Source organism: Buteo buteo, chromosome 24 (genome assembly GCF_964188355.1).
Source record: "Buteo buteo chromosome 24, bButBut1.hap1.1, whole genome shotgun sequence".
In the NCBI taxonomy this organism is placed as follows: Eukaryota; Metazoa; Chordata; class Aves; order Accipitriformes; family Accipitridae; genus Buteo; species Buteo buteo.
The window spans coordinates 13,417,776-13,444,376 of NC_134194.1; the positions used below are offsets into that span (position 1 = coordinate 13,417,776).

Sequence of the window (26,601 nt, forward strand, 5' to 3'; positions counted from 1 at the left end):
CTTCACTGGGAACTTAGCAAGTATTTTCACAATTAAGCACGATGGCGGTCCAAAGTGTAACACTGCACATGATGCAAATTATAAGGATGATAAAAAAAATAAAAACTGTGCAACAGTACCGCCACATATATGTTGTTCTTTACATCTGTCAAATGACATAAAAAATACACTGAAGTCTTCTGAAAATAAAGTTTAATATAAATACAAAGCCAACAGAAAATGAACTAAGTTCTCTAAACTTCTAGACTAATTTCTGAAGAGTACTGCCTCTTCATTTACAGTTTGCTTTTTTTTTTTTAATAAACCAAGAAGATTCCTCTAGCCTGCAGAATGGAAGAAATTATTAACTTGATACCAAAAGTTGCATTCTCAGAAGACAGTTACACAAACACATATTAGCATGCAGGCCAGTTTTTCCCCTCCACCCTAAAACACCCTTAAAAACAATTCTCTAAAAAATATAATTTAAAACAGCACTGTGACATGACTTGAAAAAATTGCCCCAAGTCAGTAAAAGCATATTGCACATTACTTGTATTGCTGTCCTGAGAACCTTCAGAGAAAAGACAAACCAAGAGTACTGCCTTCAAACAAACTTACAATATAGTGGTTGCATATATCAAAACTAAAGTTTCACATTTGCAGAAGTCCATTTCTTGTAAATATCTACATTAACAAAAAACCACCTATACAGTTTTTTGAACAATCATCCCCGGTTTCCCTTGAGAAAGAAACCTTTGGATATGTGACAGTAGGTGTGGAGGCAACAGGATCTTCAATTTACCAGCTACACTTTCCGCGAGAATGCTAAAATGGTATTTAAAAAACTAAGTCAGCATTGTCTAGCACTGCAATCAAACTCTAATTTCACAGTAAAGTTAACCAGTTCCACATCTCTGCCCCCATTAACGCCAGTTCCTCTGTCCTGAGCCTGAACTACTGCCACAAGTCATTGAGCTCAAAAGATGAAATAACTGAAGGCAATGAACCTTTCAAGAGTTTTTCCAAGAGGATTTCTTCAAGTAACATTAAATCCCTGATAAAGCTCATGAAGAGTTTTACTAACAATAATCTCCAGTCTCAAAAACAGCAGAACATTAAAGATCCAAGAGATGATTTAAGGTTTTGTTTTTGTTTCTAAAATACTTGAAGGCAGAGTGATGTTCCGTTCAGCAGCAGCACATTTAGATTCCAAGAGAATTTTAAGTCAAAAATGCTTGATAGTCTTCTGGCCCATTTTTCTTTTTTTCCTTTTATTCTGAAGTCTTACTCTTGAACTATCACTCCTGCTCAAAGAAAACGGAAAGTGTCCTACACATAGATTTCTGCATAAACTAAGTTCACATTTAACTGATACCAATTTCAGTATATTTTAGTAGAAACTTCCAGTAGTATAAGCTGCCACTGTTCAAGTGACACGTCACTGGGAGAGACGGAGAGCACTCCGTGTTTTCCAACATCATCTCTAGGGACATTGCTACTTGGCCAGAAATTCAACAAATGCTCCAGCCTGAAATAACTCTTCAACACAAGCTTTCAGCCAACTCTGACAAGTCACTAACTGAAGACTAGAAGGAAGTCATCTCCACAGGGTTTCTATGCAGATGCCTCTCAAAGTGGCATTGAATGAGGTGTATTAATGGATTTGTATTTCTCTCTCTCATTAAAAGCCACAGGTACAGCCCTCAGCAGAAAGGCACCCAGGTTCCAGTGATCGGTGGATCCAGACCAATGTCCTCTGAACGAGTCATAAGGATTACTGTTCCTTCAGATACACATCTTGTATCACATACAGGGTCTCTTCTTCAGCTTCTGTTCACCTTTTTCTTCTGCTAATATTTATCCATCGAAACACCCAGCTGTATATGAGTGATGACCACTGAAGTAACTACTGCCGTAAGCCGTGGAAATGCAGTGTCTGGGCTCTGTTCCTAACGCTACCTGCACAGCAATGGGCGTTTGGATGGGCAGAGTCTGGGCAGATGGCCGAAGGCCGGCCTGAAGAGCTGCATAGGAGTGCAGCGAGCTGTCAGCGCTCCCAGCGAGCAGACCACTGGGCCTGTGGGCCTGTAAGGAGTCACGATAAGCAGAGCACAAATCTTGCACTGGCGACTGGAACTGGGAAAGTGTAGCTGAATGCTGGGCTAAAGGGTGATAACTAGATTGCTGGAAGAGAACTTGAGTAGTAGCGCGATGGCTCAGATTTTCCACTGCTTCCTGTTCTTGATGTTGAATTGTTACTTGCTTTTTTAGGTTACTGGCTTCTTTGATGTCATTCTCATAATATCTGAAAAAAAAAAGAAAAAAAGTAAGATTTATCAAAGAGAGAAGTTCACAGAGCTTGCATGCGTCTTGAAGTTTTCACCAGTCCAGCTACATCATCAGCTTTTTGGCTCTAGCAGCTCTAGCAGTATATGGTAATCCTCAGCTGCTTTCCACAATTAATTTCTAATTATCCTGCTGCGATCTTCGCACACTTAACATCAGGTTTATGGATCATTTTGCATCACAAGTATGTTTTTACTGATGGGCTGGTTATCTTGGAACCTTAAGTCCACAACACAAAGACATTTTGAAATACTCTGTGTAGGTACTTGCAGAGTATTAAAATGCATAGCTATAAAGGAACAAGGCAAATTCCTGTTAGATATTAGGAAGAAACATTTTCACGCTTTTGATTATCATGAGAATGATGAAGCACTGCCAGAGAGGTTAGGAAGTCTCCGTCCTTGGAGATAGTCAAAACTTGACTAGGCAGCACCCCAAGCAGTCTGATTTAACTTCATTTGGCCCTGCTTTAAGTAGGAATTCAGAAGGCCCACCATCACTCCCAACCCAAATCATTCTATTAAACTTTTTTTATTTTCCATTAAGACTGTATGTGCTCACATACCAGACCAGGATTGATGCATTGCAGCCATGTCCTTTACTGGAAAAAAACCCAAAGAATAGTTCTGAAATGTCTCCCTACTGTATTCTTGATGTTAGAGATACACTGGTGTCTCTCTGCAGCAAGTATATTGCAGGTACAATGAGAAAACAAAGGGAAAAAAGCTTTCAACCACCACCCATAAAAGCTTCCATCCAATCACATAGACAATGAGTACAAGAAAACATAATGAACACTGAATTGTGCACTCCATTCTGCATTGCAAATGTTGTTAAAATACAGTATTTGATAAAGTGTCCTGATTTTTTTTGCCTTTTATTCCTCTCCCCAAACCGAAGATGGAAATTACTGGTGTAACATTGTACTATCTTAATTCTAGCTAAATAATTACTTAAAAAAAAAAAAAAGAATATTAACATCTTCCTAAGAGACAAACAGGTTACTTTCTTTCTGATCTTACATGAACATCATTTCGATGCATTGGGCAAGATGTTCCCAGGAATAACATGTTAGCAATTCAAGCTGTGTTGTCCAGGCAGGAGAAATCTGCATACAGATACGTGAGGCGCACACACAAGCTGCAGCAATCAGAGATGGACGAAAATGGAGGAAAGTGTGATCTACAAAAGAAAAAAGCAAGCAAGAATTGTGCTCTTACTAATCGCTGCAGTGAGCCTATTATGTGTATATATGGCAAAACAGGACAAAATTAAATCTACAACTTTGTTCCACGCATCTCTGAGTATTAACTCATGACCAGAAAAAAGTCTCTCAAAACTGGATCAAGCTTTCCTGAAGATTTCTGCACCACTTGTTCATAACTACTATCAAGGTTTCACTGTAGTTTCTTTCATTTCAGAAAAAGCCATGAAATAGACTATGCTGAAATTTGTAGACTGATCTCACCTGAAGCAAAGTTAGGTATTGACAATTACACACATACTTACATTAGTGTTGAACCTAGCTTATGAGGATGCTGCAGTTCACTGCCTCTCACACAGGCAGATATTGGAAGCGATGCTGCAAACCAAATCATTAAAAGCCCCATCATTCTAAATATGTCATGTCTTGCAACACAGGACTCTAAAAAATATCATTAAAAAAGATTCAGACATTGAACTGCATAATATCATGTCTGCAACTGACAGTAGTTCATACTCCATGACAGATCAAAAATTAGACCCCATTTCTGACAATCTCACCAATTAGCGTTCTAAGCTGAAGAAAAAAGTTGATCTCATCTACGGATTTCTGAAAAGAGACAAGAGGCTTGTGCGCAAGGAAGGAACACTGTACCATTTGCCATCTGAAATAACTGCAAAGAGAATCCATTCTGCACAGATAATTTTGTGCAATCCATATTATGACAAGTTTTAAAGCCCTTATCTCTTTCAGATTTTTGCCTTTCGCCAAATGGAAGATCATTCTAGCAGAAAAATAAGCCTCTTACCTTGCACTGAGAAATCAAGGAAATAATATGCATATTTCTCCAGAAAATCTTTGGTTTTAGTGAGTGAGGTGATCGGCCAGCCATTGTGAAGGTCATTCTCACCAATGGACACATAGAGGTAGTAGTCAATGTAGTGTGCTGGGGTTGGTAGACAGAGGTTCCAGTTGAAGTTTTCCAAAACCAGCATTTCCATTCTAAGCAAATCTTTCTTGTTCAATACTACATTCACATTGCACATGCATGCCAGGTTATTTACATGCTCCAGCTTTGGAACTTTGTCTTCTTTTTCTTCAAATTTACCTGCCAGAAGAGATGGTTTTCAGATAAGATTTATCATTACAATTGAGTGGCCAAAAGCCAACAGAGAACACTCCCCAAACCAGAAAGTCTAATGATTAAAAGGTGGTTTTTAAAGATGGACAGGAAGTACAGTGACACAAGTAGGAAAGCAGCAACAGACTGGTCAACATATTCCTATATCCTTTCTTATGGGTTTGTTTGTTTAATTGTTTGTATAGTATTGATGCCAAAACTCAGACCATAAACTCATTAGGATTACAGATAGTTTTTCTGACAATAACTGGAAGCAGTTTTCTGAAGGGCATTCAGTCAAGTGTGAAGAAAGCAAGCAGTATGGGGAAAATATGGCAAAGGAAGATCTAATATTGAGGGGAAAAAAGCTCCTTTGTCATTGTTTAACCCCAGCCAGCAACTAAGCACCACGCAGCCTCTCACTCACTCCCCCCTCCACCCAGTGGGATGGGGGAGAAAATTGGGGAAAAGAAGTAAAACTCATGGGTTTAGATAAGAACGGTTTAATGGAACAGGAAAAAAAAGAAACTAATAACGATAACACTAATAAAACGGCAAGAGTAATAATAAAAGGATTAGAATATACAAATGATGCACAGTGCGATTGCTTACCAGCTGCCAATCGACACCCCGTTAGTCCCCAAGCCACCGTCCCCCCTCCCCACTGCCCCCCGTTTCTATACTAGATGTGACGTCACATGGTCTGGAATACCCCGTTGACCACTTTGGGTCAGCTGCCCTGGCTGCGTCCCATCCCAACTTCTTGTGCCCCTCCAGCTTTCTCGCTGGCTGGGCATGAGAAGCTGAAAAATCCTTGACTTTAGACTAAACACTACTGAGCAACAACTGAAAATATCAGTGTTATCAACATTCTTCTCATACTGAACTCAAAACATAGCACTGTACCAGCTACTAGGATGACAATTAACTCTATCCCAGCTGAAACCAGGACAGTATGGAAGCTAAATGCACATGCTACAAAAAGGAAGACATTAAAAACCCTTGGGCAACACCACCTTTGCCCTTGCTGCTTCAGAATTTCTCTTTGTTCCTTCCTGTCTTGGAGGGCCTCGTTAGCTAAGGTCACCGAAAGGCTAGAAGTACACTGTAACCAAGTGATTAACGTAAATAATTCCTATGGGGTTAGAAGAGAGCATACATTTTCACAGTCAAGATAGCTGAGCAAAGCTGCACCTTTTTCCAAGTTGTATTTACCAGCCTACTGAAACAGCAGTAGTCTCTAGAATGACTCAGTTTTCATCAGTAGCTACAATGTGCTGTCATTTTGTACAGAAAAACAGAATCTCAAGTCTATTCAGCCTTCTTTCATAAAAAGCATCCAATATCAGATTTGATTCCCAGGATTAGATCTATCAAGTAATAAAGCAACAGTGTTTTCTTAAGTTTGCAGTAAAGTAACAATTAAGTCTTCTTGAATTCACACTGTTGGTTTACCAAGCCAAAAATGACCTATCTTCCAGCTACTCCTTGTTCAAGAGCTAGCAACAAACAATCACCAGTAATGTTTCCAGTACAGCTTAAAGAACATCCCTGCTGCAAAATCCAAATCCATAGCTACTTAAAGAGTACTCTGTAGTTATTTTTCCTCTTTGTTCTTGAGGGCATATATTCCACAATTGATTCTTGCTTCAGTTGTCCTTCCATTGCCTCTGTAAGAGTCCTCCTTCACCAACACAGACCAATTGACAAGACAGTAGGATATCATATAGCTTCAGAGTATTCTCACCAAATCTAAAAACAATAAAAATGCGTGTTGCACTAGAAAATTATTTCAAAAGGAAGTAAGATCTTGCTATCCATTTAGGATACCAATTCTATCCACAGTGTCTCCAGTGTATTAAAAACCTGACAATTTTCTGTACTATTAGCAGCTTAAATGTCTTTTTAACACATTTAAAAATGGATTTTCCATCTTTGAGCCTGTTCAGGTATCATGGATATGAAATGCATTAAAAGTAATATAGCAGCCACCTCACCATAAAAGAGCATAATCATGAAAAACAAAATTCATCCATCATATGAAGAGCAGGAAAGGATTGTGGGCACACTGTCAGTGAAAAAGCCCTTAAAATCCAGGAGTCTGTACACATGTTCATGTATCTCCTTGTCACCTGAATTTAGAACTGGTTAAGAAAAATGAAATTTGAGAGAAAAGTTAACCCTTTGTTCCCCACCCCCCAAGGTGATGTCACAGCCCAATACAGAAATTGAAGGAATATGCTAGCTGAAGTAGGAGAAACCACTGCATGCCCAGGAAACTAAGGGCAAGATCTGTCATTCTGGCTTTCAAAAGGTCCAGTTCCTTCTTTCTTCCCACTCAATCTTGGAAATTTTAAAAGGTCAGACTATAGTCTAGAGAGCAGACTACCAGCACAGCAGTGTTGGGAAGGTATCATATCAACATAGGGCAAAGCTATTTGACTTGACCAAGATAATTTTTTTTTTTAAGTTAAAAATAATTTACAACAGCTAAATTTAGTGATTTAGATTACTAGTTATTTATTGTTTTCCCCCTTTTGCTTTCCAGTACACTAGTTCCTAGCTTTAATGTTAGATAAGAGCAGCCACTGCAGCAGATTGGAGACACAGAGTATAAATGTAGCTCGGTAAGTTGAAGAAAGGCTCCAAAACTGAGTTGGGAATGGAGGGAGATAAATCAACTCAGAAGTTTTACTTCAAATAAATGGTAAAATTTGAATATGAGCTACTTTCCAAAGCAACATACAAGCAACTTGATAACATTTTCTTTCCCTATTCTACCTCGACCTAAGCACTTTGCTTCCAAGTTCACCAAGCACTTCCCTATTTTTAAACTGAAATCGGGAGAAGACAACAGAATTTAGTTCATTCCATCAGACAAAATTGATCAGAAGCAAACTGGGAAAGAACAAGTTTAAGATGTTTTTAAAATGCAGTGTGTCCTTTTCCAGTTCCCCAATTTTCCTAATTTAAAGATATCGGAATATACTATTCCTTTTTTTGTTCCTTCAGTTACACCAGAAACTGAGATTCTATGCACAGCATATTTGTGCTGAGGGAACCAGGACCTCCAATACAATTGCTGCAAGAATATTAAAGGCTCAGACAAGACAGTTGGAAGTCTGGTATTGACCAAACAAGTAACACTGACTGGTTTAATCAACATCAGGGTTTGGGAAGAAAAACAAAGCTGTTTCAGCTACATTATCACTTGGAGTCTGTGGTTTGAAGTTCATGAGAATTGTGTACAAGTCATTTGCATGCTTTTGAAATGCCACTGTAGACACCTCAAATTAAAAGTTTGCTATTGTGTTCTGTGCTCCAGTTACTGATAAAACCATTTAGTTGTCACTATTGCCCTCAAAAACAGTTTTGAGGTAACAGAATCATAAGCCATTGAAGCAATGCTTAATTTAAGTAGTATATGGATGCTGCAATTTTTTATACAAGGAAGCCTACTGACATCAATAGGATGAATAAAATAAGATGAACATGTAATTTAGGTTTACATTTGTGACCAACTTTTTTTTGTAAAATCTAAATAGACTGGGGCAGCATGGGACATTTTTAAGAGTGTGTAGTATTACTGTAATTAATGATGCAAAGATTTGCCATGTTACTTTAGATCATGTTCTGCCCCACTCTGAATTCTACAATCAGATGCTCCCCCAGAAAAAAAAAAAGTGAGTGCTTTTTATGTTTCACATTCACACTTCTGTTTTGATGAATGAAAGCCGAAGTCCTGTTGTCAAGGGGAACAGGCTTAAGTTACAAAGAGTACATGTCATTAGTACATTTGTCACATTATCAAAACAGCCTATCAATCCATGCCAGCTTTTCACTAGGAAAAAACAAAGGTCTTAGAGAAGCATTGCTGCTGTCAAATGTACCCTGAAGAACTGATTTTTCCACTGTAGGAGGCAAGAGTCACACCTAGCGATGCAGCACGCAGTTGAGACTGATTACTGGCAGTTGGGTAGATGATCTTCCTTGGGTTTTTCATGGGTAGCAAAACAAAAGCAGGCCATGCAGGCAATTTGTTTTATTACATTTTCAGAGTCCTTGAGAAGACCAAGGAACAAAAAGGACTACCAATTTAAAGAGTCATTAAGGTGTAAGTACTTTTTGTCCCATAAACAATTAAAATCAATCCAAAAGTAGGATAAACCAGTCAAGCCCATCTATCCTAGCATAAAGAACAGACCTATGGCTGCTTTCACAGCTGAAGGACTACTTTCCTTTATTCCTGCATTTTTGCAGGGGGTACAACAAACTTTTGAGATTCTCTCCCAATGCTGCCCTCCGATAGAAACATGGCTTCTAACTGTCCTCTAAGCAAGGCAAGAAAGAGACAGACCATTTTAGAGATAGCCTGCTTAATTCCTTTTTCTGCAATGTCTTTCATCTGTCTGTACAATACCTAGCACACACACAAACCACTTAGTTCAAGGCACCTGAGTTTTTAATGCCTTACTATTAGTAAAGTTTATTTACTAAAGAAAATATTCTGTACATGTTACAGCAGCAGGGAAAGAAAAATAAATTAAAAAAAAAAAGACTAGAGACTAAGTTTTGCACTAATCTATATCCTGGACTGACAACCCACTGTTATCTTTTATTCAAAATAAGTAGTTCAGCTGTCTTTATCAGAACAGTTACCTGCTCAGTGAGACAATAAAAGGAATATGGATCACAAAGCACAGTCCAATAGAAAAGCTGCCTGATGTCCGACAACAGCTCCTTGAAGTCAATGGGGAATTAGGTGATAAAGGATTACCCATGCCCTAAACTCAGCCCATTTAGCACAGACATCTTTTCTTGCTCTAATTTCCTTTATTGTCCTGATTTAACTCGGCTACTGAGGATACACTGGCAGATGAAGGAGCTGGGCAAAGTAAAGCCAGGAAAACCACAAGAAGTACCCAAGTACTCTGTGAAGCAATGCAGCACTGGATGTGCTGAACAGTAAGCTAGCTTTGCTTAAAAAAAAAAATACTCAAATTTAAAAACTGTTATCATGTCTCCATAGCAGCAGAACCCTCTTGAGGAAGAGGGGCCATAAGAACTAGAATTGCTGGAACATTCAATGCCACTGAATGGCTGAGAGAGATGTTGCTTTTATCAGGTACTGAAGCGCGCGCTACTGAAGAGGGTTAGCTCTTCAGAGAAGAAAGGAACAGCTTTTAAGACCCAGCTAGGATTTTACAGCAACACGCAAAAGCCGCACTGCTTTAGCTATACTGATACACCATAACGGTACAGTCCCTGTATACCGCAGGTACAAAACCCACAGAAGAAACAGTGACAGCAGTTTAAGACTTACTGCCCAGGTGCTCGCTCTCTCCCCAGAGTTTACTGCTCCTGCAGCTGGACCATCTGAACGGACTGCATCAGTGCATCTCACCTACTTTGGGGCAGCTGGTTTGCACAGCTTTCAGCAGGCAATTTGAGCCAAGTAGCACTAAAGCAGATGGGATATCTTTACACAATCCCTTTTTCCAACAGAGCGCTTAGGGCTAGAGCACCTTAAAATATCACATTCATTTTCTGTAATAAATTGCCCAATGAATTGCAGTTCAGAACATTACAACCTGCTGCTGCTCAACAGTGCTCCTCTACAAGGGGCTGCCTTCTCAGCTGCCAGGTGAGATGAACTGAAAGTTCCTCAATTCCTTTCAGGCAAAATGTTAGTTAAACTAGATCTATCCACTTACTGAAAGCCAGCTGATTTGACTGGAGTAAAATCAAAGTTTACACAAAGCACTGGGATGTTTGGGGAGAAAAGGAAAGTAGTAACTTTTTCAGTCACTTGCCTGTTTGCAAAGCGAGCATCCATCCAGAGCCTGGTGCAAAGAGAGCAATCCTGGCTTCTGTGCAGGTGCACTGGTAACTATCCTGCTCTAGATCCAGCTGGCTTGCCTGAAGACCACCGGTCCTAGATGCCCAGCGTTACTTCTGACCAAAAGCCAGCATCTCCCTGACCTGACAGCAGTCAACCTGAGCAATCACTAGTCTGCTTCAAGCAAGGGATAGATGGATCATCTTGAGCAGTTAAAACCACTGGACTTCACTAATGATCTTGCAGCAGCAGGAACCTACAATCTCTTGTATTACCACAGCTGGACATCAAAAGGAGGTCCTCTGTCTTCTAATTGTGTACCTAGCCAAAACATCCATGTAGACCAGGTCGTTCTGTATTACAAAAACATGTTTAGTTTATGATTCTGATTTAGATCATAAAGCTCCCTTAATGCAAGTGAAAGAGGCAGACTAAATATTCCAAATACATTCCTAAAGTAACTGTGACATCAACATTTCCAGCCACTTTTCCTTCCCTCCCCCAATAGCTGTCAGTTCACCTCTAGATTACTGTGAACAGTTTTTACCATTCTTTTTCAGAACTGATTCAGGGGAAATAACAACCATTGATGACATTAGTAAACTTCAAAGTTTTTATAGCTGTTCTGAGGAGCTAAACTATCTGGCAGGAATTTCCAGAGGCCTTCTCCAATTATCACACTGTGCATATATTTCAAAGAAACATACATCTTCCGGCTAGTGAACAACTGGATGATTTGAGGGACGCACACCCACATTCTTCTCAACTGCCACAAGTCCAGGCTGAATATTACTTGGCTGCTAGTGCAATTTTTTTGGAACAGTATTATTTTCTCACTCCCTCATCTCTTTCACAATTACCACTGAAGTGGGAAGCACTATCATCATCCAGTTTAGTTTCCCCCTCTGGAGAAACCGATGAGCCAGTCAAAACGCATTTCTAGAATACAGCAAGAGAAATTAGCTCCAGCTAACTAAATGACATCTAGCAAAATGCTATGTTCTCCATCATGAGAGCACTGCTGTCGTATGCTATCAAAAATAAGCAATGGCAATGTTTATAGGTAAAGGAGAGACAAGTTTTTGAGATCCTTTAGATCCGAGATAGAAGCAACAAACTTCAAAGCTAAACACAAGTTTACAACAATTTCTCTAAGCTTAAAAATTGTCCTTGACTTGCATTTAGCTTAGAAGTTTGTTGCTTCCATTTCAAAAGTTGTGTGTCTAAAAGCTTCTCTATTATTACCCTCCCACCCCTCAAGAAACCCCCACTTACCATAAGTGGGAATAAGTAATCTTGCCTCTAACTACACCTCATCTTCCTTGTGGTCTGCACACTACCCTTAATCTCTTTCTCTAAGGAAACAATCAGGAAGAAAAAACCAGTTTCTCAACATGTGCTTATAACAATTATTGAAAGACAGTCTGCATTAAACATTCATCTTGTTATGATGTAAACACCACAACTACTTAAAAAAAAAAATTAGTTTTTTTGCTCTCCACAGTGAAGGTATAAATTTTTTTAGAAGTACAAGTGTCTTGCAACACAGCCTGAAGAGCATGTTTGCCACAATTCTCTGCTGAAAAACTGTGCAACTTCCTACAGTAATGCTTTGTGGGAAATTCTAATTAGTGCATTTGCAACAACAAGCAAGGGACTAGTTTTATTCTTCTTCACTACAATGAGAACCTTCTAGGTGACTTCAGGTCAATACTTCTGACTTACTCAGAATCTTTTACTACAAAACAACAACAACAAAAAAACATAGTACAAGTTTTCTTCCATTTTATGTAATTTTGAAAGTAACAAACTAAACACAGGAATCCCCATTTACTGTAAAGTGGCTTTTCCTGACTTGACTTGCATCATTTTGAAGTACACATACCAAAAAAGAATATCCTTATTGCACATTAAGATGGTCCAGACAGTAAACAACAGAACTTACTATGCTCCCAAAAGTCTCCAAACTGAGCCCTACCATTTTAAACATTATCTATACAAGTTAATTAGGCATTAATTTTGTGCAAAGCTGCTTTAGTTCAATTTTCAATGTTTTGTTCCTACATGTTGGTAGGACAGCTGCCTTTACGGTAATAGACCTTTTCCCCTTCCTGTAAGGGGTGATTTAATTCCAGGTCAGGATGTATACATGCTACTGCATTGCTCTAATCTTAATTTTAGAAAGATTCTCACACTCATTAACCCACTAGACTTAGGCTTGTTCTTTTAAGCAAATTGCCTTTTTTTTTTTTTTTAAACAGGCAGAAGTTGCAAAACATTTCCCTCTAGTGTTATCATAGGGCAGTTTGTGAACTTCCTTTTGCTTCACAGTTGCATAGAGTTGGCCTAAAGTTGCATTTTACTTCAGTCACTTACATAAGGAAAATCTTGAAAGCTTTTTTGCTTCTTTTTAAATCCTGAAACCTACAGAAGTCAGCAGTCCAGCTCTCCTGATCTGATATAGTGAACATCTGCCCAAGATTTTACCAGTATACAAACTCTGACAATTCATACAAAGCTTGAGGATACTATTTTCATCCTATCTGCGTAGCACTGGAAACATAACCTATAGCTATGAATTCTTCTTCTAAATCCAAATGAAAAGTTATTAGAAGAACTGTTGAAGCATCAATTTTATGCTGGGGAAAAATGGAGGAGTATAGCTTAAAGTATCAGATTTATCTAAAGAAAATCCTATTCTCTCTTCCTGAAGGTAACATTCATCTATGCACTTGGGAAAATAATTAAAAAAACCACCAAACCCAAAAAACTAGCAATGCTGCAAGGCATCTTGTAGTTATGAGGTTACCCAAAAAAAGAAAAAGAGACGGTCTGAAAGCTGAAGGAGTACACCTCTGAGCAGGCATCAGTCTCCAGGCTACCTGAAGCTGGTATTTCATTCAGTCTGATGTGTTTGAAATTCAGGGTACAGTTTCATAGCAATTTACAAAACAGCCCCAGCCCCTCTCCCCTCCATTGCATGAGCCCAAAGCTTGTCTGACCCCTCAGAAAAATACCTCTCTGGTAAATAAAGAAAACAACTCCTCAGCTGGGATGGTTTTCTGCCAGTCTACTGGTCTGAAGGAGCTAACGAAAAGTTCAGGTCAGCAGAACTACAATATCTGAGTGTCGCTTAAGCTGCTGTAAGACTGCACCTACAGCAACCATTTACATTCTTCTTTGTTCCAGTTTCAATATTGGCCTTTTTTGCAACATGAACCAGTAACTGCTCCACATAATTCACCATCTTCGCTGGAGTCGGATAGACAGCAATGCTTAAATATACTAAGTGTATGGGGTTTTTTATTATTTTGCTATTATCTCTGCGGATTCAAGGAAAAGCAGCAGCAATCCCAAGTCCTGAGGGGTAAACATATAGTATCACCTTCTTCCCTCAGTGGCTTCTGGCTCTCCATAGTGTTTTTTACCTTAACCAGTATGACTACTTGTACTTTTCAGCCATTAATGCTCAAGTTTGCATAACTTTTGTTGTCCACAATAGTGCATTGCTCTACATGGCTCCCATATGGCAGGATAATTTCTCTGTAACCTAGAAACAGAGTCTGCAGGGGTAGACTGCAATTCCTTGAGCCACCAGTCTCGCCTTCCCCCACTTGCACAGCACTGGCTGCAGAGAAGATTTCAAGAAAGCACTAACGACAAATGTTCAAGATCATTTGCTAAATGGATGCCAATACTGAAACTTTACTATTAAGCAGCAATGCCTAGCTATTTGGTAGGAGCCCAAACAAGCAATATGCATTCCAGCATCATCAACACATCCACTAAGTGCCTCAAGAAGCAAATTTTCCTTTGGCCCCTGTATAAGAAACCTGTGATTTACAAGGAACTGATTATGCCCAGCGATCACAACAGAGGCACAGACTGTCCAAGGACAGATCTCCAGGAGAGGCTGCGTGTTACACAGATGTCGTTCCCTACTACCAACTCTTCCTTGGAACTAACCTCTCCCAGTCTTGCCACTTTCTTCCCACACCATCACCCCCTGATCTTTACTGTCCCCATCCACTGACCCAGCTTCAGCTGCCAAAACTTCCTCTGCTCATTAACACCAGCATATAAATGGGTAGTGCAAGCTATGCATTTGAGCAGAGTGTATTAACAGACTGCTTTATGCCTTGACTTGGACTTCATTAGGCCTTATCCTAAGTAGGTGGAAACTGTCAACATAGAGAAAACAGCACATGATATATAAGGAAAACAACCATCTGCTCAGAAAAAAAAGCCTTAATATACAGCAGCCAACTTACTTGCTAGGAGAAGACAGGCAAATGAAATGATGTGCAGTTGCTTGACCGTGATATCATAGCGATCCATAAAGTGGTCCAATAAATAGATAGCAAGATGCCGGGCCGTGGGGCAGAGATTGCAACGGTTGCTGAGGACAGTCAAGAGATCAATGAAGTATCGGCGCATCCCAATCTGTGGTGAATGAGCCTTATACATAGGCAACTTAAGTTCCTATAGGGAAAAAAAAAGGGACGAAAGAGAGGTACTGAAACAAATACCATTTCAGTGGCTGGAATCCCAAACCAACACCCACCACCTGCTATGGCAGATGCTTAGCAGCTACAACACTATGATTGACACAGGAATCAGGGCTGGATTACTGTATGTTTTGACAGTTAACTTCTAATACTTCGGTCATCCACACACTTTCCTCACAAGCATTAAACACATAGTCAAACACTAAATTACAGTTTAACCCAAGAACAACTTGCTGTTGCTTTCTACAGACCACCAAACTTCTTGGCCATGAAAATTGTTCCTGAAGGACTCCTTTTTAATTTTGTTCACCCAGATCAGACTGTTAAGTAAGGTTTTAACAGAGTTTCATAGGCAAGAAGGTCAAGATATGTTTCTCTGATATTGGCCCTTCTTCAGTTGCCCAAGTTACTACATCCTGTGCCAAAAAATGCATAGGTCTTTAGAATAACTAACATCTACCTTGAACATATTAAAAAAATAATCACATGGTGCACGGCTGCAGCAAGAAACAAAAGTAGGCATTAACAAGAAAAAAAAAAACCAACGGGAGAATGATTAGACTTTTCTAATCACAGCAAATTCGAGTATGTTCTGTAGTAACCTATTTGAGTATTATAAAAGCTAATTATTGAACTGACAGACTGTATTTCACATGTAACATAAGAATTTTCATTTTAAAGGGAGAATTATATAAGGTTTTGGTCTACCTATGCTAGGTCTTCACCTGCAAGGGTTTTTACACACAGGTTTGTAGCCACTATGCAAAGAGTAGGTTAAGGGAAGGAGTGAAGATCCTTGGGAATACCTGCAACAAGCTAATGCCACTTAAAAGTTGACACTTTCTCACTTTAGACATGATCATATACTAATGCAATTACCGTGGCCAGACTTTAATTAAAATGTGCTGAATACATGTTGATAGGCATGGATTAGAAAAACACCGTTTCAGCAAAGTATCTATCTCAGTAATTTGTCAAGGTAATACAGCATTTTTGCATTACATATATTTGAAAATAAATTAGCAGTAGCACAGTGCTGCAAGATAGACGTGTGGCATACAAAGCACTACATAGCAGGTAATTTTACTAAATCAATCATGACTTTTTAAAAAAAAAAAAAAAAAAAAAAGTGTTGAGGGGAAGTACCTGCACTGGCTACCCCATTTACACAAGTAAGAGGCACCACCTTGCACAGGCAGCACAGTGGTTGCCCACACTCCTTTCATCCCCTGGAAGGGGACATTCCACAAGGAGGTTCAACTTATCAAGGAAAAAATAGCTACACAATGACGCTCAGAGGGGCACACATAACTGGAAACCAGGGAGGCTCCAGAATGAGAAGCAGCTTACAAAGACAGCAAGCGGAGTGCTGTTATGGATGATTGCTTCCCAGGCCTTTTTAAAGAAAGTCAGTGAAAAAAACACATTCCGGGCTGAACAGACACATGCTGTGGACAGGCAAACAGTCCTTTGAAACCTGGGACAGCCTTCACTGAGGGATTATAAAGAAATCGCCCACCAGTAACAATTTACAAAGCAGGGAGACAATGGAACATGTTCCCCTGATTGTTTTATACCCAGAAAAGCCCCATAAATTTGATTTTTCGATTGCCTCATGTACAGAGGTTTCAATCCATCAGTACAACTGACATACACTGGTTCAGAGCAGGAATTCATAGCGTACCTGTAACATGAATGTTCTGGCAGAAATGGTTTCGAGCTCAGTGCTTACATCAGTTAAAATAACTGCATTTTTTTTAATATGTCTATACAAAGCCCAAGCTATCATAAGATCAGGTAGCAATTCTACCTCTGAAATATTTTATTCTTCTAGGTGGCTGGTAGGAGCTTCAAGTTTTATTTTTTGAAATGTGCTTCCTGTTTCCTGGGAGCTAAGTCTCCCAGCAAAATTATACTGTATACTCTGAGGTCAGGATACATATTTAATGTGAAATTTGCTTTTTAGACCATAACAACAAAGGCAAGAAATAAAGAGTAACTCCAGTTATATACATCTAGTCAAAAAATCTGACAAGTCCAAATGTTACAGTTCAGTGGGTGAGCTTTAGAGGCTCAGAAGGAAAGGTGAGATCTGGAGATTTGCATCCGAACCTCAGATGCTCAGAAGCCAGAACTACCCCTACTCAGCCCACTGCGCTAGAAAATTCGAAGACCAGTCGAAGCACTGAATTTAAGCCAATAGGATTATTCTGCTACTGGTTTAACACAGACATTTACTCCCCTGTAAGCCATCTGCTTTCTTTTGGTTTTTTAATTTATTTACTGGAAATCGGGTACTAGTAAAGGGTGTAAGTGAGAAGCGTTCTCATTCTGTTCCCCAAACACACCCACGGGGGCTTCCGTGTAACGAGACTTGACAGCACAGAGAAGGTTCAACTTCAGGATTAATGTTAGGAGGAACACAGCCACGTGCTGGGGTTTCTTACAAGATCAAGTTCCTAGGTATTAATTGATCCAGGGTAATTATCTGTGTATAGGGAAGAGCCTGGCCCTGCACCACATAGCAAGAAGCAGCTAATAAGTAGTTCAGTAGGGCTGCTTTTACACTGATAGATCAGTCTTAAATGATGAGATTTTCTTTTAAAGGAAAGCGAGGGGTACATAGTTTAACAATGCAAGAGCTGAATAGCAGGCTTAGGGTTACCAACACAGTTGGTACCATCAACCCCCCACAGGGTTCTTTAGCATAAGTTCGTCAAGGGAAAAAAAAAAATTACTCCTTTGAATTCAAAAAAATGCCTTTGCTGCTTTGGGCACAGTGATGCAGGATCAGCAGATACAACTATATGGAAAAAACTTAACTTTGGGGGACCAAGAATAAAATAAATCGTTTCCATTGCTTCTTTTTTCTTCTATCTCCAGTAGAGGAACACAGAAGAAACTAGGAGTCCTGCTGTCTGCTGGAATTGCCCTTTCATGTGCTGCTTCTGCTTATCTTTGACCCGTTCATCTGTATCTACTTCAACAACTTTGCTTTGGGCTACTCAGCAATTGCTACATTGAAATGCTAAAAGCAGCAGAACATAAAAGGCTCACAGGTGTCTTGGAAATTACTTAACAAGCTTTTCTCAACTTATTGATCGGTGTCTCTCCACAAAAAAGCCTCCAGAAAGTCACAGCACAGACTTTAAAGGGATCACTGCTTAATCTCAGAACCTGAAAAGTAAGGCTTGGACTGAGAGCCAGTGTTAAGGGTGAAGAAAATTTTTAGGCTGCCACCTCCTACCAGCTTCAAGACCTGACCTTCCAAAAGACGGGAATCAATGTAAACATTTTTAAGTGGTGTTGGACGACAAATCTTCCTAGCAATCACATCTGAAAGACAGCCAGGCTCCAGGCATGAGCCATTCGTTCACTGCAGAGACACAGCCCATCACCTGAGCACTTCAGCTGGCACCAGCCAGTACCTGAGCTCAGGAGACAAGATTTTGTCTGGTTTGGATGGTTTTGTAACTGGGCTGAGCAAATGCCCTTCAGAATCCATACCTAAAGCTGACGCTAGGCAACAAGACTTAAACTAAAGCTTTTGAGTAGCCACATGAAGGCTAGGTGTTCACTGGCCATTTGAACTAATCAGCCAAACAGCAATTAAGGTGGAGAGGAAGAAAACTTAACAGGATCACTTCCTCCAGGTCCCTTAAAGCAGCAGCTGGTACAAGCCAGTCTACCCAGCACTTATCTTCAGAGTACCACATCAGATGGTTTGGTTTTCAACATGGCAAGAAATTCCACGCATACATTTTTTCTGTCCAATTTCTTTTCAGTAAAACTGTTCTCCCACTGTTACAAAGCCAGTAATGAACTGACAAGCAGCCAGGAGAAAAAAGTTAGCAGTAGAAAAGTTAGCAAGTGATGTGACATTATGGTAATAAGTCACACTAATAACGATCAGTTCTTGGAACAGAAGTGGAATTCATCAAGGTATTTTAGAACAACTCACAGGCTTTTTGACAAGGAAAATGAAATGCTGTAATAAATATGCCTCGGGTTCTGAAATTCAGGGAGATGTTAACTGAATCTGGTTTCAGAGCACTTGGACTTCAGTTAGGATCTGTTCTGTGCCACAGGTCAAACACGCAGCATCTCCTGACTCCCTGCAACAGCTCGGGTCTTTCTTACTGCTCTCCTCCTCTCAGCACCAGCTGTCTCAGCTGCAAGATACCCAGCTGCTGCAGGCGGGCATCTCCAGAGAGCTGCGTACTCTGTGAAGAGCCAGGTAAATCACCTTCTCATTTCTGGAGCAAAATGAAGCACCTGAACCAGAGCTACTCGGCAACAGTAAAGCCTATTCATCTAGAAACAGCTGTTGCAATACTCCCCTACACAGACACAAGCTTCATTTACTAGTATGAACTTCATACTCCTCTCATTATTATTCTTTTTTAATCTTATTATCTACTTCTCTTTCTGGATATGTAAACAGAATCCAGTGTATGGCCCCTGCTACCACAGCTCACATGTTCACCACTGATCCTAACTCAAAAATCTGAAAAAAAGGTTCCAGCTGATGAACAAAGATACCCAGTGAAATATAACTTAAGTTTTGACAAGTTCTCCATGATTCTTATTAATCCAGGGGAAAAGTATATAAACCCAAGACACCATTTGTGTGGTATCAATATAAGGCACCCAAATTAATAAAAAAAACTAGTAAAAACCATGGTAACTTTGGCAATCGTTTCACTCTCTGTATGTTGCATGTTCTGGAAAAATAGCATGTATGTGACTTCCACCAGACCCTTAAGAATTCCTATAGTATGAACAACAGATACTGCAAAGTTGTTGGCATTAGAACAGGAAAAAGAAATGCCTGTAGATGAAAAATAAAGAGAAAGCTTATCTAGCAGGCTATTAACAGTTGTTCTTTGAAAGAGACAAACTCCTTCCTGTTTTGTGTTCTAACCAAACAGTTTTCCAGCTTTGGAAGAAAGGTGCCAAACTGATCTCTTAGATATAATTATTGCACCGCACATGAGGAACCACTGAAAACTAAGTCCTCTATAATTCATTATTTATGGGGGCAAGAAGGTGATATACAAAGAAAAATTTAGACTATGCTATTTTTTAATAGCAGTCTGAAAATTCAGAGCACTCTGCATGCTCCTTTGCTGCAGACTAGGTAGCATGCTACCAATTTAATGCTGCTACTAATGTCATGCTATTCTCTCTCCCCCACAGGAACAATCCTTCTGCCTCTGCACAGACTGCAGCACTATGCCTTCCAGTAACAAAATTACTCATACAAAACTTGCTGGTAAGCATTTCTATGCTTAGGCAGCTGACTGCCATTTAATTAGTCGGTCAGAAAGGTTAAGAGTTAGTGTGTTTGTGAACAGACTGGTAGTAGAGTACAGCTGATGCATTTAGCTTTTACTATCTTTAAGTTGGCCATGCAAACTCAAGGGGAAGGGCAAAGATAACTAACAGGGCAGTGCTCTTCGGGTATGGGCAGCAGGATGTGTTTCCTCGCAGAGCAGAAAGGCCACGGTGAAAGTCTCTGAAACAGCCACACTCACTTCGTGTGTGCAAGCACAAGCTATGCTGTCTTATAACACGGAGACACCTATGATTATACCTGCTAGAAGATACAGCAATAACAGACAGTCTAGGATTCACTGCATGAGTTATTACTCCTCTGTTCAGCCCTGCCATAACCATATCTCTCAGAGTCCTGGAAGTTACGGCATTTCCCATTATTTAAGCAACCTTCAGCCATTTTAGACAAGTCTTAATCAGATTTTAGGAGAAGTGCCAGTCTTGCACAGTGTCTGGATTCAGTATGTGGGAGTAAGAGACAAACCTGACAGAAACACATTTCAAAAAGGATGTCAGTTAGTTTCTCTCATTATTTCCAGTGAAAATTTAAAATCCAGAGATTTTCTAACAAGGAAGGGTACATGGGCAATATATCTTTTATTTTTCCCCCCTCATTCAACAGTAACCAATCAGATAGACAGAGCAACAGCTTAAACACACTCATTACACTGCCTAGATCAGTGCTGCCAGCAGCTACCCTTACTGATTTATGATACATTCCACTGATGCATGAGTGAAACACCATAAATTAAGATTTTCTTCTGTGTTACCACTGTTCCTACACACTCCAAAGGAGCAGCAAATTCAAGTGCATCTCCCACAAAGGACCAGAACCCTGGCCACGTAAAACAGAACCTCAAGTTCCAGCCTACTCAATGACTTTGGCTTACACTGGGTTGTTTCACTTACTCTTTCAAAGAGCCTTCAATAGTTTTCCCCTTTTACCTAGATTAAAGGCCATCTCAGACTACATTCTGTGCTCTTCATGCATCTCCCCTACCACCCAGTTCTGCCTTCCAAGATATCTACAGGTAAACACAGGCTCCATTCCTTGAGATCTGAGCTCAGTGTAGACACTTAAGCTTCAGGCATACCACTGAGATGTCACACACAAAACCTGTGGCAGACCAAGACAGTATTTCAACTGTACATAAAAGCTTTTTGTGCTTGAATCCACTCCACCCTTCAGCATCCTCATAACAGTCCTAGGCATTTGAAATTTGTAGGAAAGTTGAACTAGTATTGTGCTTGAAAACCCATTACTTTACATGTTCCACTGTGGTATTTTATCAAGCTTTTCATTAAGTCCTTCTTACACTCTTCAAAGTATTAAGAAGTTCAGCAGCTAATCTGAGAAGGATCAGAGAAAGGAGTGTGAAGACTGAAATTCCAACTTTAAGAAAAAAAGAAGAGAGATCATGAATAACCATGTACTTTATTAGGACACCTGTTCCTTTCAGCTTCATGCACATGCTGCCATCTATAACATAAGCAAGTTACAGCTAGCAACCAGTAATGCATTGTTGCTGATTTTCAAAAGCTAGGGTTTTTGTGTGTGTGTTTTCTGTTAAGTGAACAGATTATACTTTTGTTGCTGGGCTGCCAGTCTTGGATAAAGAAATTATATTAATACACCTCAATGCCTGTTACACTTACTTTCTTTTACAGCTGATTCAAACTGGAAAGATGCATCAGAGTGAAAGGTTTATGTTTTAGCCTCTCTATTAAACAACATGGAAAAGAGCACAAAACCTTTTGCATGTCCACAGGTATCCAGGACTGCTGAAGTTCTCATCTAGATTTCGTTTTAAAAAGAAAAACCCAGAAGCAGCATCTACACAACACTCTAATGCCTTCCCTCTCTTCAGAGTGTTACTGTCTAGTCTGCACCAATCTGCGTTTCAGACTGTGCCAGGCAGATCTGAACATATCAAACTTACCATTTAAATAAGCATTGAAGGGATGACCAGTTTTTAAAATAACAAGGACAAGAGAGTACTTACAGGCTAAAAGATAAAACAGTACCCGTTACATCAAGACCTTCACACTACCAACAGGTCAAGTAAACCAGATGCTTTGGCACAACTACAGAAAATACATACAGGGACATATGCCAGGTGCAGGGAGAAGAGGAAGAGGTTGTGTTTCTACCAAAGCTTTTAGTGAAAAAACTTAATAACAGGATCCTGTACTACTTCTAACAGGATGATTTAAAACTGCAAGAAATGCATTTATGGTGACAGTACTCAAAGACCAGTGAAGAGTACACCACCATACTTCACACCAGTGAAGAATACAACAAACCCTGTTTGGGTTACACTCCTGCTTCAGAGACCGCAGTCCAGACTGACACCATGGACAAAGCAAAGGGAAATGTTGCACGTCAAAATAAAATGAAACACACCGTGATGGTAAACAGCATTTCCTCATTAAGATCTTTAAACCAAGAGGAGCTGGGAGTCAGGTGTGGAGGAGCTTTTACCTAGAGGAAATCACTCAGACATTTTTACCACTTAACAGCAAAGCACTGTTTGCCTTCAGCAGAAAGAGGATCAGCTCTCCTCACCTGGCTGAAAGTAACTGCAGACAGTAATTTGGACTGCCTTTAAAAAGATCAAGTTACAATTATTAACCTTTTAAATTCGCAAGGAACTGGCTGAAAGTAATTGCAGACAGTAATTTGGACTGCCTTTAAAAAGATCAAGTTACAATTATTAACCTTTTAAATTCGCAAGGAACAAGTCCTGTAAAATTTGGCCCTACTCTGAGAAGCTATGCAAGAGATGAATAAAGAGGGAAATGCAGGCAGATCTAGTAATTCTTATTAATTTCAGGAAATTAACATATCCTGGAAGGAAACAGCCCAACATAAGCATAAAAATGGGGGAGGAATGGCAAACAGATATCACTTATTTCTGGGACACTCAAGGCTGCCTTCTAAAGCAAAGTATTTCCTCAACTTTAAACAACAAACAAACAAACTACGCCAACACTGACTTGTTACTCAGCTTTCCACACTTGCATCATATTCAGGGCTACTGAAGCAGACAGAAGAGTTTTGCACAGATGTTGCAGTAGTCCCACGTCCAGAGAGGTCTCTGATTTTTGATATGGAAGTCAGCTGCCAGGCACAACCAGCACCTTTCCATTAACAGTTACACAGGGCCATTGTAGAAGTACCAGAAAATATCAATGCATACACACAGCACCTTTTTCAGCTTGGTGTGTGTTAGGCTCTTCTAGCACAAACACACACAGTATGCTCCAATTTTTATTTTCCTTCCCGGCTCAGTCTTGCAACAGGTTTAATGTTCTGGCCTAATCCAGGGATACACTTTAACCTTTCATTTAAAGTCAAAGGATGTGTGTAGCACTTTTGGAATTTAAGCATTTTGCTCCACTAGGTCAGCACGCTCAGTAACTAACACAATACAGTCCCGCTAAGCTGAATACTACATCCCAATAATCACAGCAGATATTTTACTAGTCAGACAATTCAGGGGCTATTAATTTCCTCTGCATTGAGCTAGAGCCTTTGAGAAGTCACAAAGCCTCACAGCATCTTTCAGCCCTCTCTGAATTAGAAGCCAGGTATACCACACGCATTCAGTATCTGCTCTCATGCAGAACATATCCATCAGATACTGCACACAACATCTGTCACAAAGGACACTAACTTTCAATGAGGTTAAGAAGAATTTCCAAAGCCAACTGGGGGGATGGGAGGGATGGCATAATATTTTTTCCGGTTGTTAACATAAAACCTAGGACATACATGTCCTACATTAATGCGTCTCAATTATTTTTGGGGGAAAAAAAAGTGTTTTTAATGATCTTTCAGTTGTTTTAGGAAAAGAGTTATGTTATTTTAAAGGGGCATTTTATTCCTCACCTTAAACCCAGAGTTTAAGCGTGTTCTTCAAAAGAAGTGGGCTAGCCTGCAACATGCATTTCAACTTCCTTGACAAGCATCTTTAACTTTCCTGTCAGATTTACATGCGAAAGCTAAGGCCTGTTTATTCTTACCCAAGATCAGAGACACACACCGTTCCAGACTAGGACTCCTCAGCAAGTACCTTAAATCAGAGAGGTCATTTAGGCTTAGGGGTACCATTGCCTGAATTTCCTGTATTCCAGTATTAACATGCTAGTACACTAATAACGCACTAAGACACTAATACTCTAGTGAGGATGTCACTACTGAGGCTTATTTTGTTCTATGCAATGGCCACAGGCATCCCTAAAACTGGTCCATGCTCACAAAACTGACTTCAGTACCTCAAAACTACTTATCTTCCCAAACTGCTGAAGGATCCTTTTGAGGAGTTTCACAACCTTCTACAGTAAATTCTGACACTTTAGACATCAGAAAAGCAAACCTTGGCAATATACTTAAGAGTTGTTTCTGCAGCGTATTACTTCGGGGAGGAAAAAAAAAAAAATCACAGAAAGTGAACCAAAGAAGTTTTAGGGGCTGTGATTATTTTTGCTTGATATATTTGCACTCTGGATTCTCATGTAGTACTTCATTCAAAAAGAAAAGACGTCCTTACAAGGTGGGTAGAATTAGGATTAGAATTGTCCACACAGTAAGACTTGTAGACCTTCCTCAGAGCAGAAGCAGCAGAACAGCCCAGAGATCCTTCTCCCTCTTTGCAGGTTCCTTGAATTCAAAAATTCTTGTCATTTCAGCTGGCCTAGGTTAGTATCCATATATACAAATAAGTTGTTTTAGCAATCTAGAATCATCAGATGCATCCAGAAAGCAGGCTGAAGAATGAAATAGTTGATTAAGAGGTAGCGGATACGCTACAAAAAAACAACCCCAAAACAACCAAAAAACAAAGCTTCCCCCCACCTTTTAACACCCTGTCAATTGGATTCTCTCAGTTATTCCTCCCCCTTGCCAGGAAGACCTGCCTCAGCTGGAGGACATGAGAAAAACCAACCCCCTCACAGGGACCTGATAACAATTAACTCACCTGACACAATTTATTGCTAAATGCCTGTAAAGAAAACAAAGGGAACCGAATGTCCAAAGCACTAACTTTGCTAGCCATAACTTTAGTAACTTAAAAGCTGTGTCAAGTGCAGGCAGTCAGTATTTGCTGAGGGCTCTCTCTCACGTTACCTAGCTAACCGCATTTAGAGCCTCTCTGAAGTTGGGAGTCTACCTAAGGAAACGTGAAAAGTAAACCAACAGCCTTAGTTCTACCGGCTCTCTGTAGAAGTACACCAGTTCATCAAACACCGACCGGACTGTTTGGCTTGTTGCAGGACATCTTACTGGTTTTCCAGTCCATGAGTAAACGATACACAACTTCTAGAAGAGCCACTACAAGCCACGTCCGTACATCTCTCAGCTCCTCCGCAGCCTGCCAGGGAACAGGGTCCTCCTACCTTTTCCTCGAACTGGAGCACTGATCTGTTGGAAGAGCAGCAACGCTGTTCCTCCAGATCCTACGATACGCTGATTTTTTGCGGGTCACCACCAGCACCCTGTCAGCATTTAACGCAACGAGTCGTCAACACCCCGGCTAAGTTAAAGCCGCTGAAAAGTTGCAGGCAGGTACTTTTGGGTAGCAGCTTTCGCAGGTTTGGTTTCGAACAGAGCCCCGGCAGGGGCTCCGCGCGAACCCGCTCCGGGGGGACCTGCCGAAGGCGAGATTGGCCACCGCCGAGCCGCAGCCGCGGGCCGGTGCCCGGGCGGTTCTGCCGGGGAGCAGAGCGCGGAGGGCAGAGCGAGGGGGAGGGAGAACAAAGTGGGACCCGACCTTCGTCCGCAGGGTCCGGTGGATGTCCGCCGCCAGCTCCCCCTTCCACCACTGCTCCTCCATCCTTTTCCTTCCCATCCAGCCGGAGCTCCGGGACGAGACGCGGGGCCGCCCTGCCGGGAGGGAGAACCAGCCGGACAAGTGGCCCGAAGCCCCGCGGCTGTTTCCGCCGGCCCCGGCCCGCCCCCGCGGTCACGGCCAGGAGCCGCGCAAGACGTCCATCCGCCGACCCCCAGCAGCCCCTCAGCGGGCGCCCACCGCCCACGCGTGGCCGGGAGCCATCGCCAGGGCTCGGCGCTTTGTGCCGGCGGCAGCGCTGCCCGCGGCCCCCAACCGCCGCCGGCGGGAGGAGGAGGGCGACAGGGGCGGGAAAGGGGTGCTGCTGCTGCCGCCCCCCCTCTTAGGTTAATTAGCGCTAATTAACAGCTGCCTGCCCCAGGGCAGGGCCAGGTCCTTCCCCTCCGTGCCCCTGAGCCCCCCCCCGGCCGGCA

General features: G+C 40.9%; 1 protein-coding gene across 2 annotated transcripts; it reads right to left on the reverse strand.

Moving 5' to 3' along the window:
• Positions 1-30: 30 nt before the first annotated feature.
• CCNJL (cyclin J like) lies at positions 31-26,276 on the reverse strand. 2 transcript variants are annotated; one of them, XM_075056750.1, is made up of 5 exons: positions 26,111-26,276; positions 14,763-14,973; positions 4,341-4,640; positions 3,351-3,510; positions 31-2,287 (listed from the first exon to the last, which is right to left on the reverse strand). In XM_075056750.1, exons 1-5 carry the CDS (start codon positions 26,186-26,188, stop codon positions 1,840-1,842), a joined length of 1,197 nt encoding a protein of 398 aa, XP_074912851.1. In that variant the 5' UTR covers positions 26,189-26,276; the 3' UTR covers positions 31-1,839. The 2 variants fall into 2 exon arrangements, with proteins under 2 accessions (XP_074912851.1, XP_074912852.1); XM_075056751.1 differs by lacking the exon at positions 26,111-26,276 and adding an exon at positions 25,737-25,817.
• Positions 26,277-26,601: the final 325 nt, after the last annotated feature.

Coding starts and splice junctions, on each gene's coding strand:
- CCNJL (XM_075056750.1), bottom strand. CDS start 26,188: ATGGGAAGGAAAAGGATGGAGGAGCAGTGGTGGAAGGGGGAGCTGGCG. Junction 14,974..26,110: donor ACCGGACCCTGCGGACGAAG/GTCGGGTCCCAC, acceptor TTTTCCCTATAG/GAACTTAAGTTGCCTATGTA. Junction 4,641..14,762: donor TGCCTGTCTTCTCCTAGCAA/GTAAGTTGGCTG, acceptor CTCTTCTGGCAG/GTAAATTTGAAGAAAAAGAA.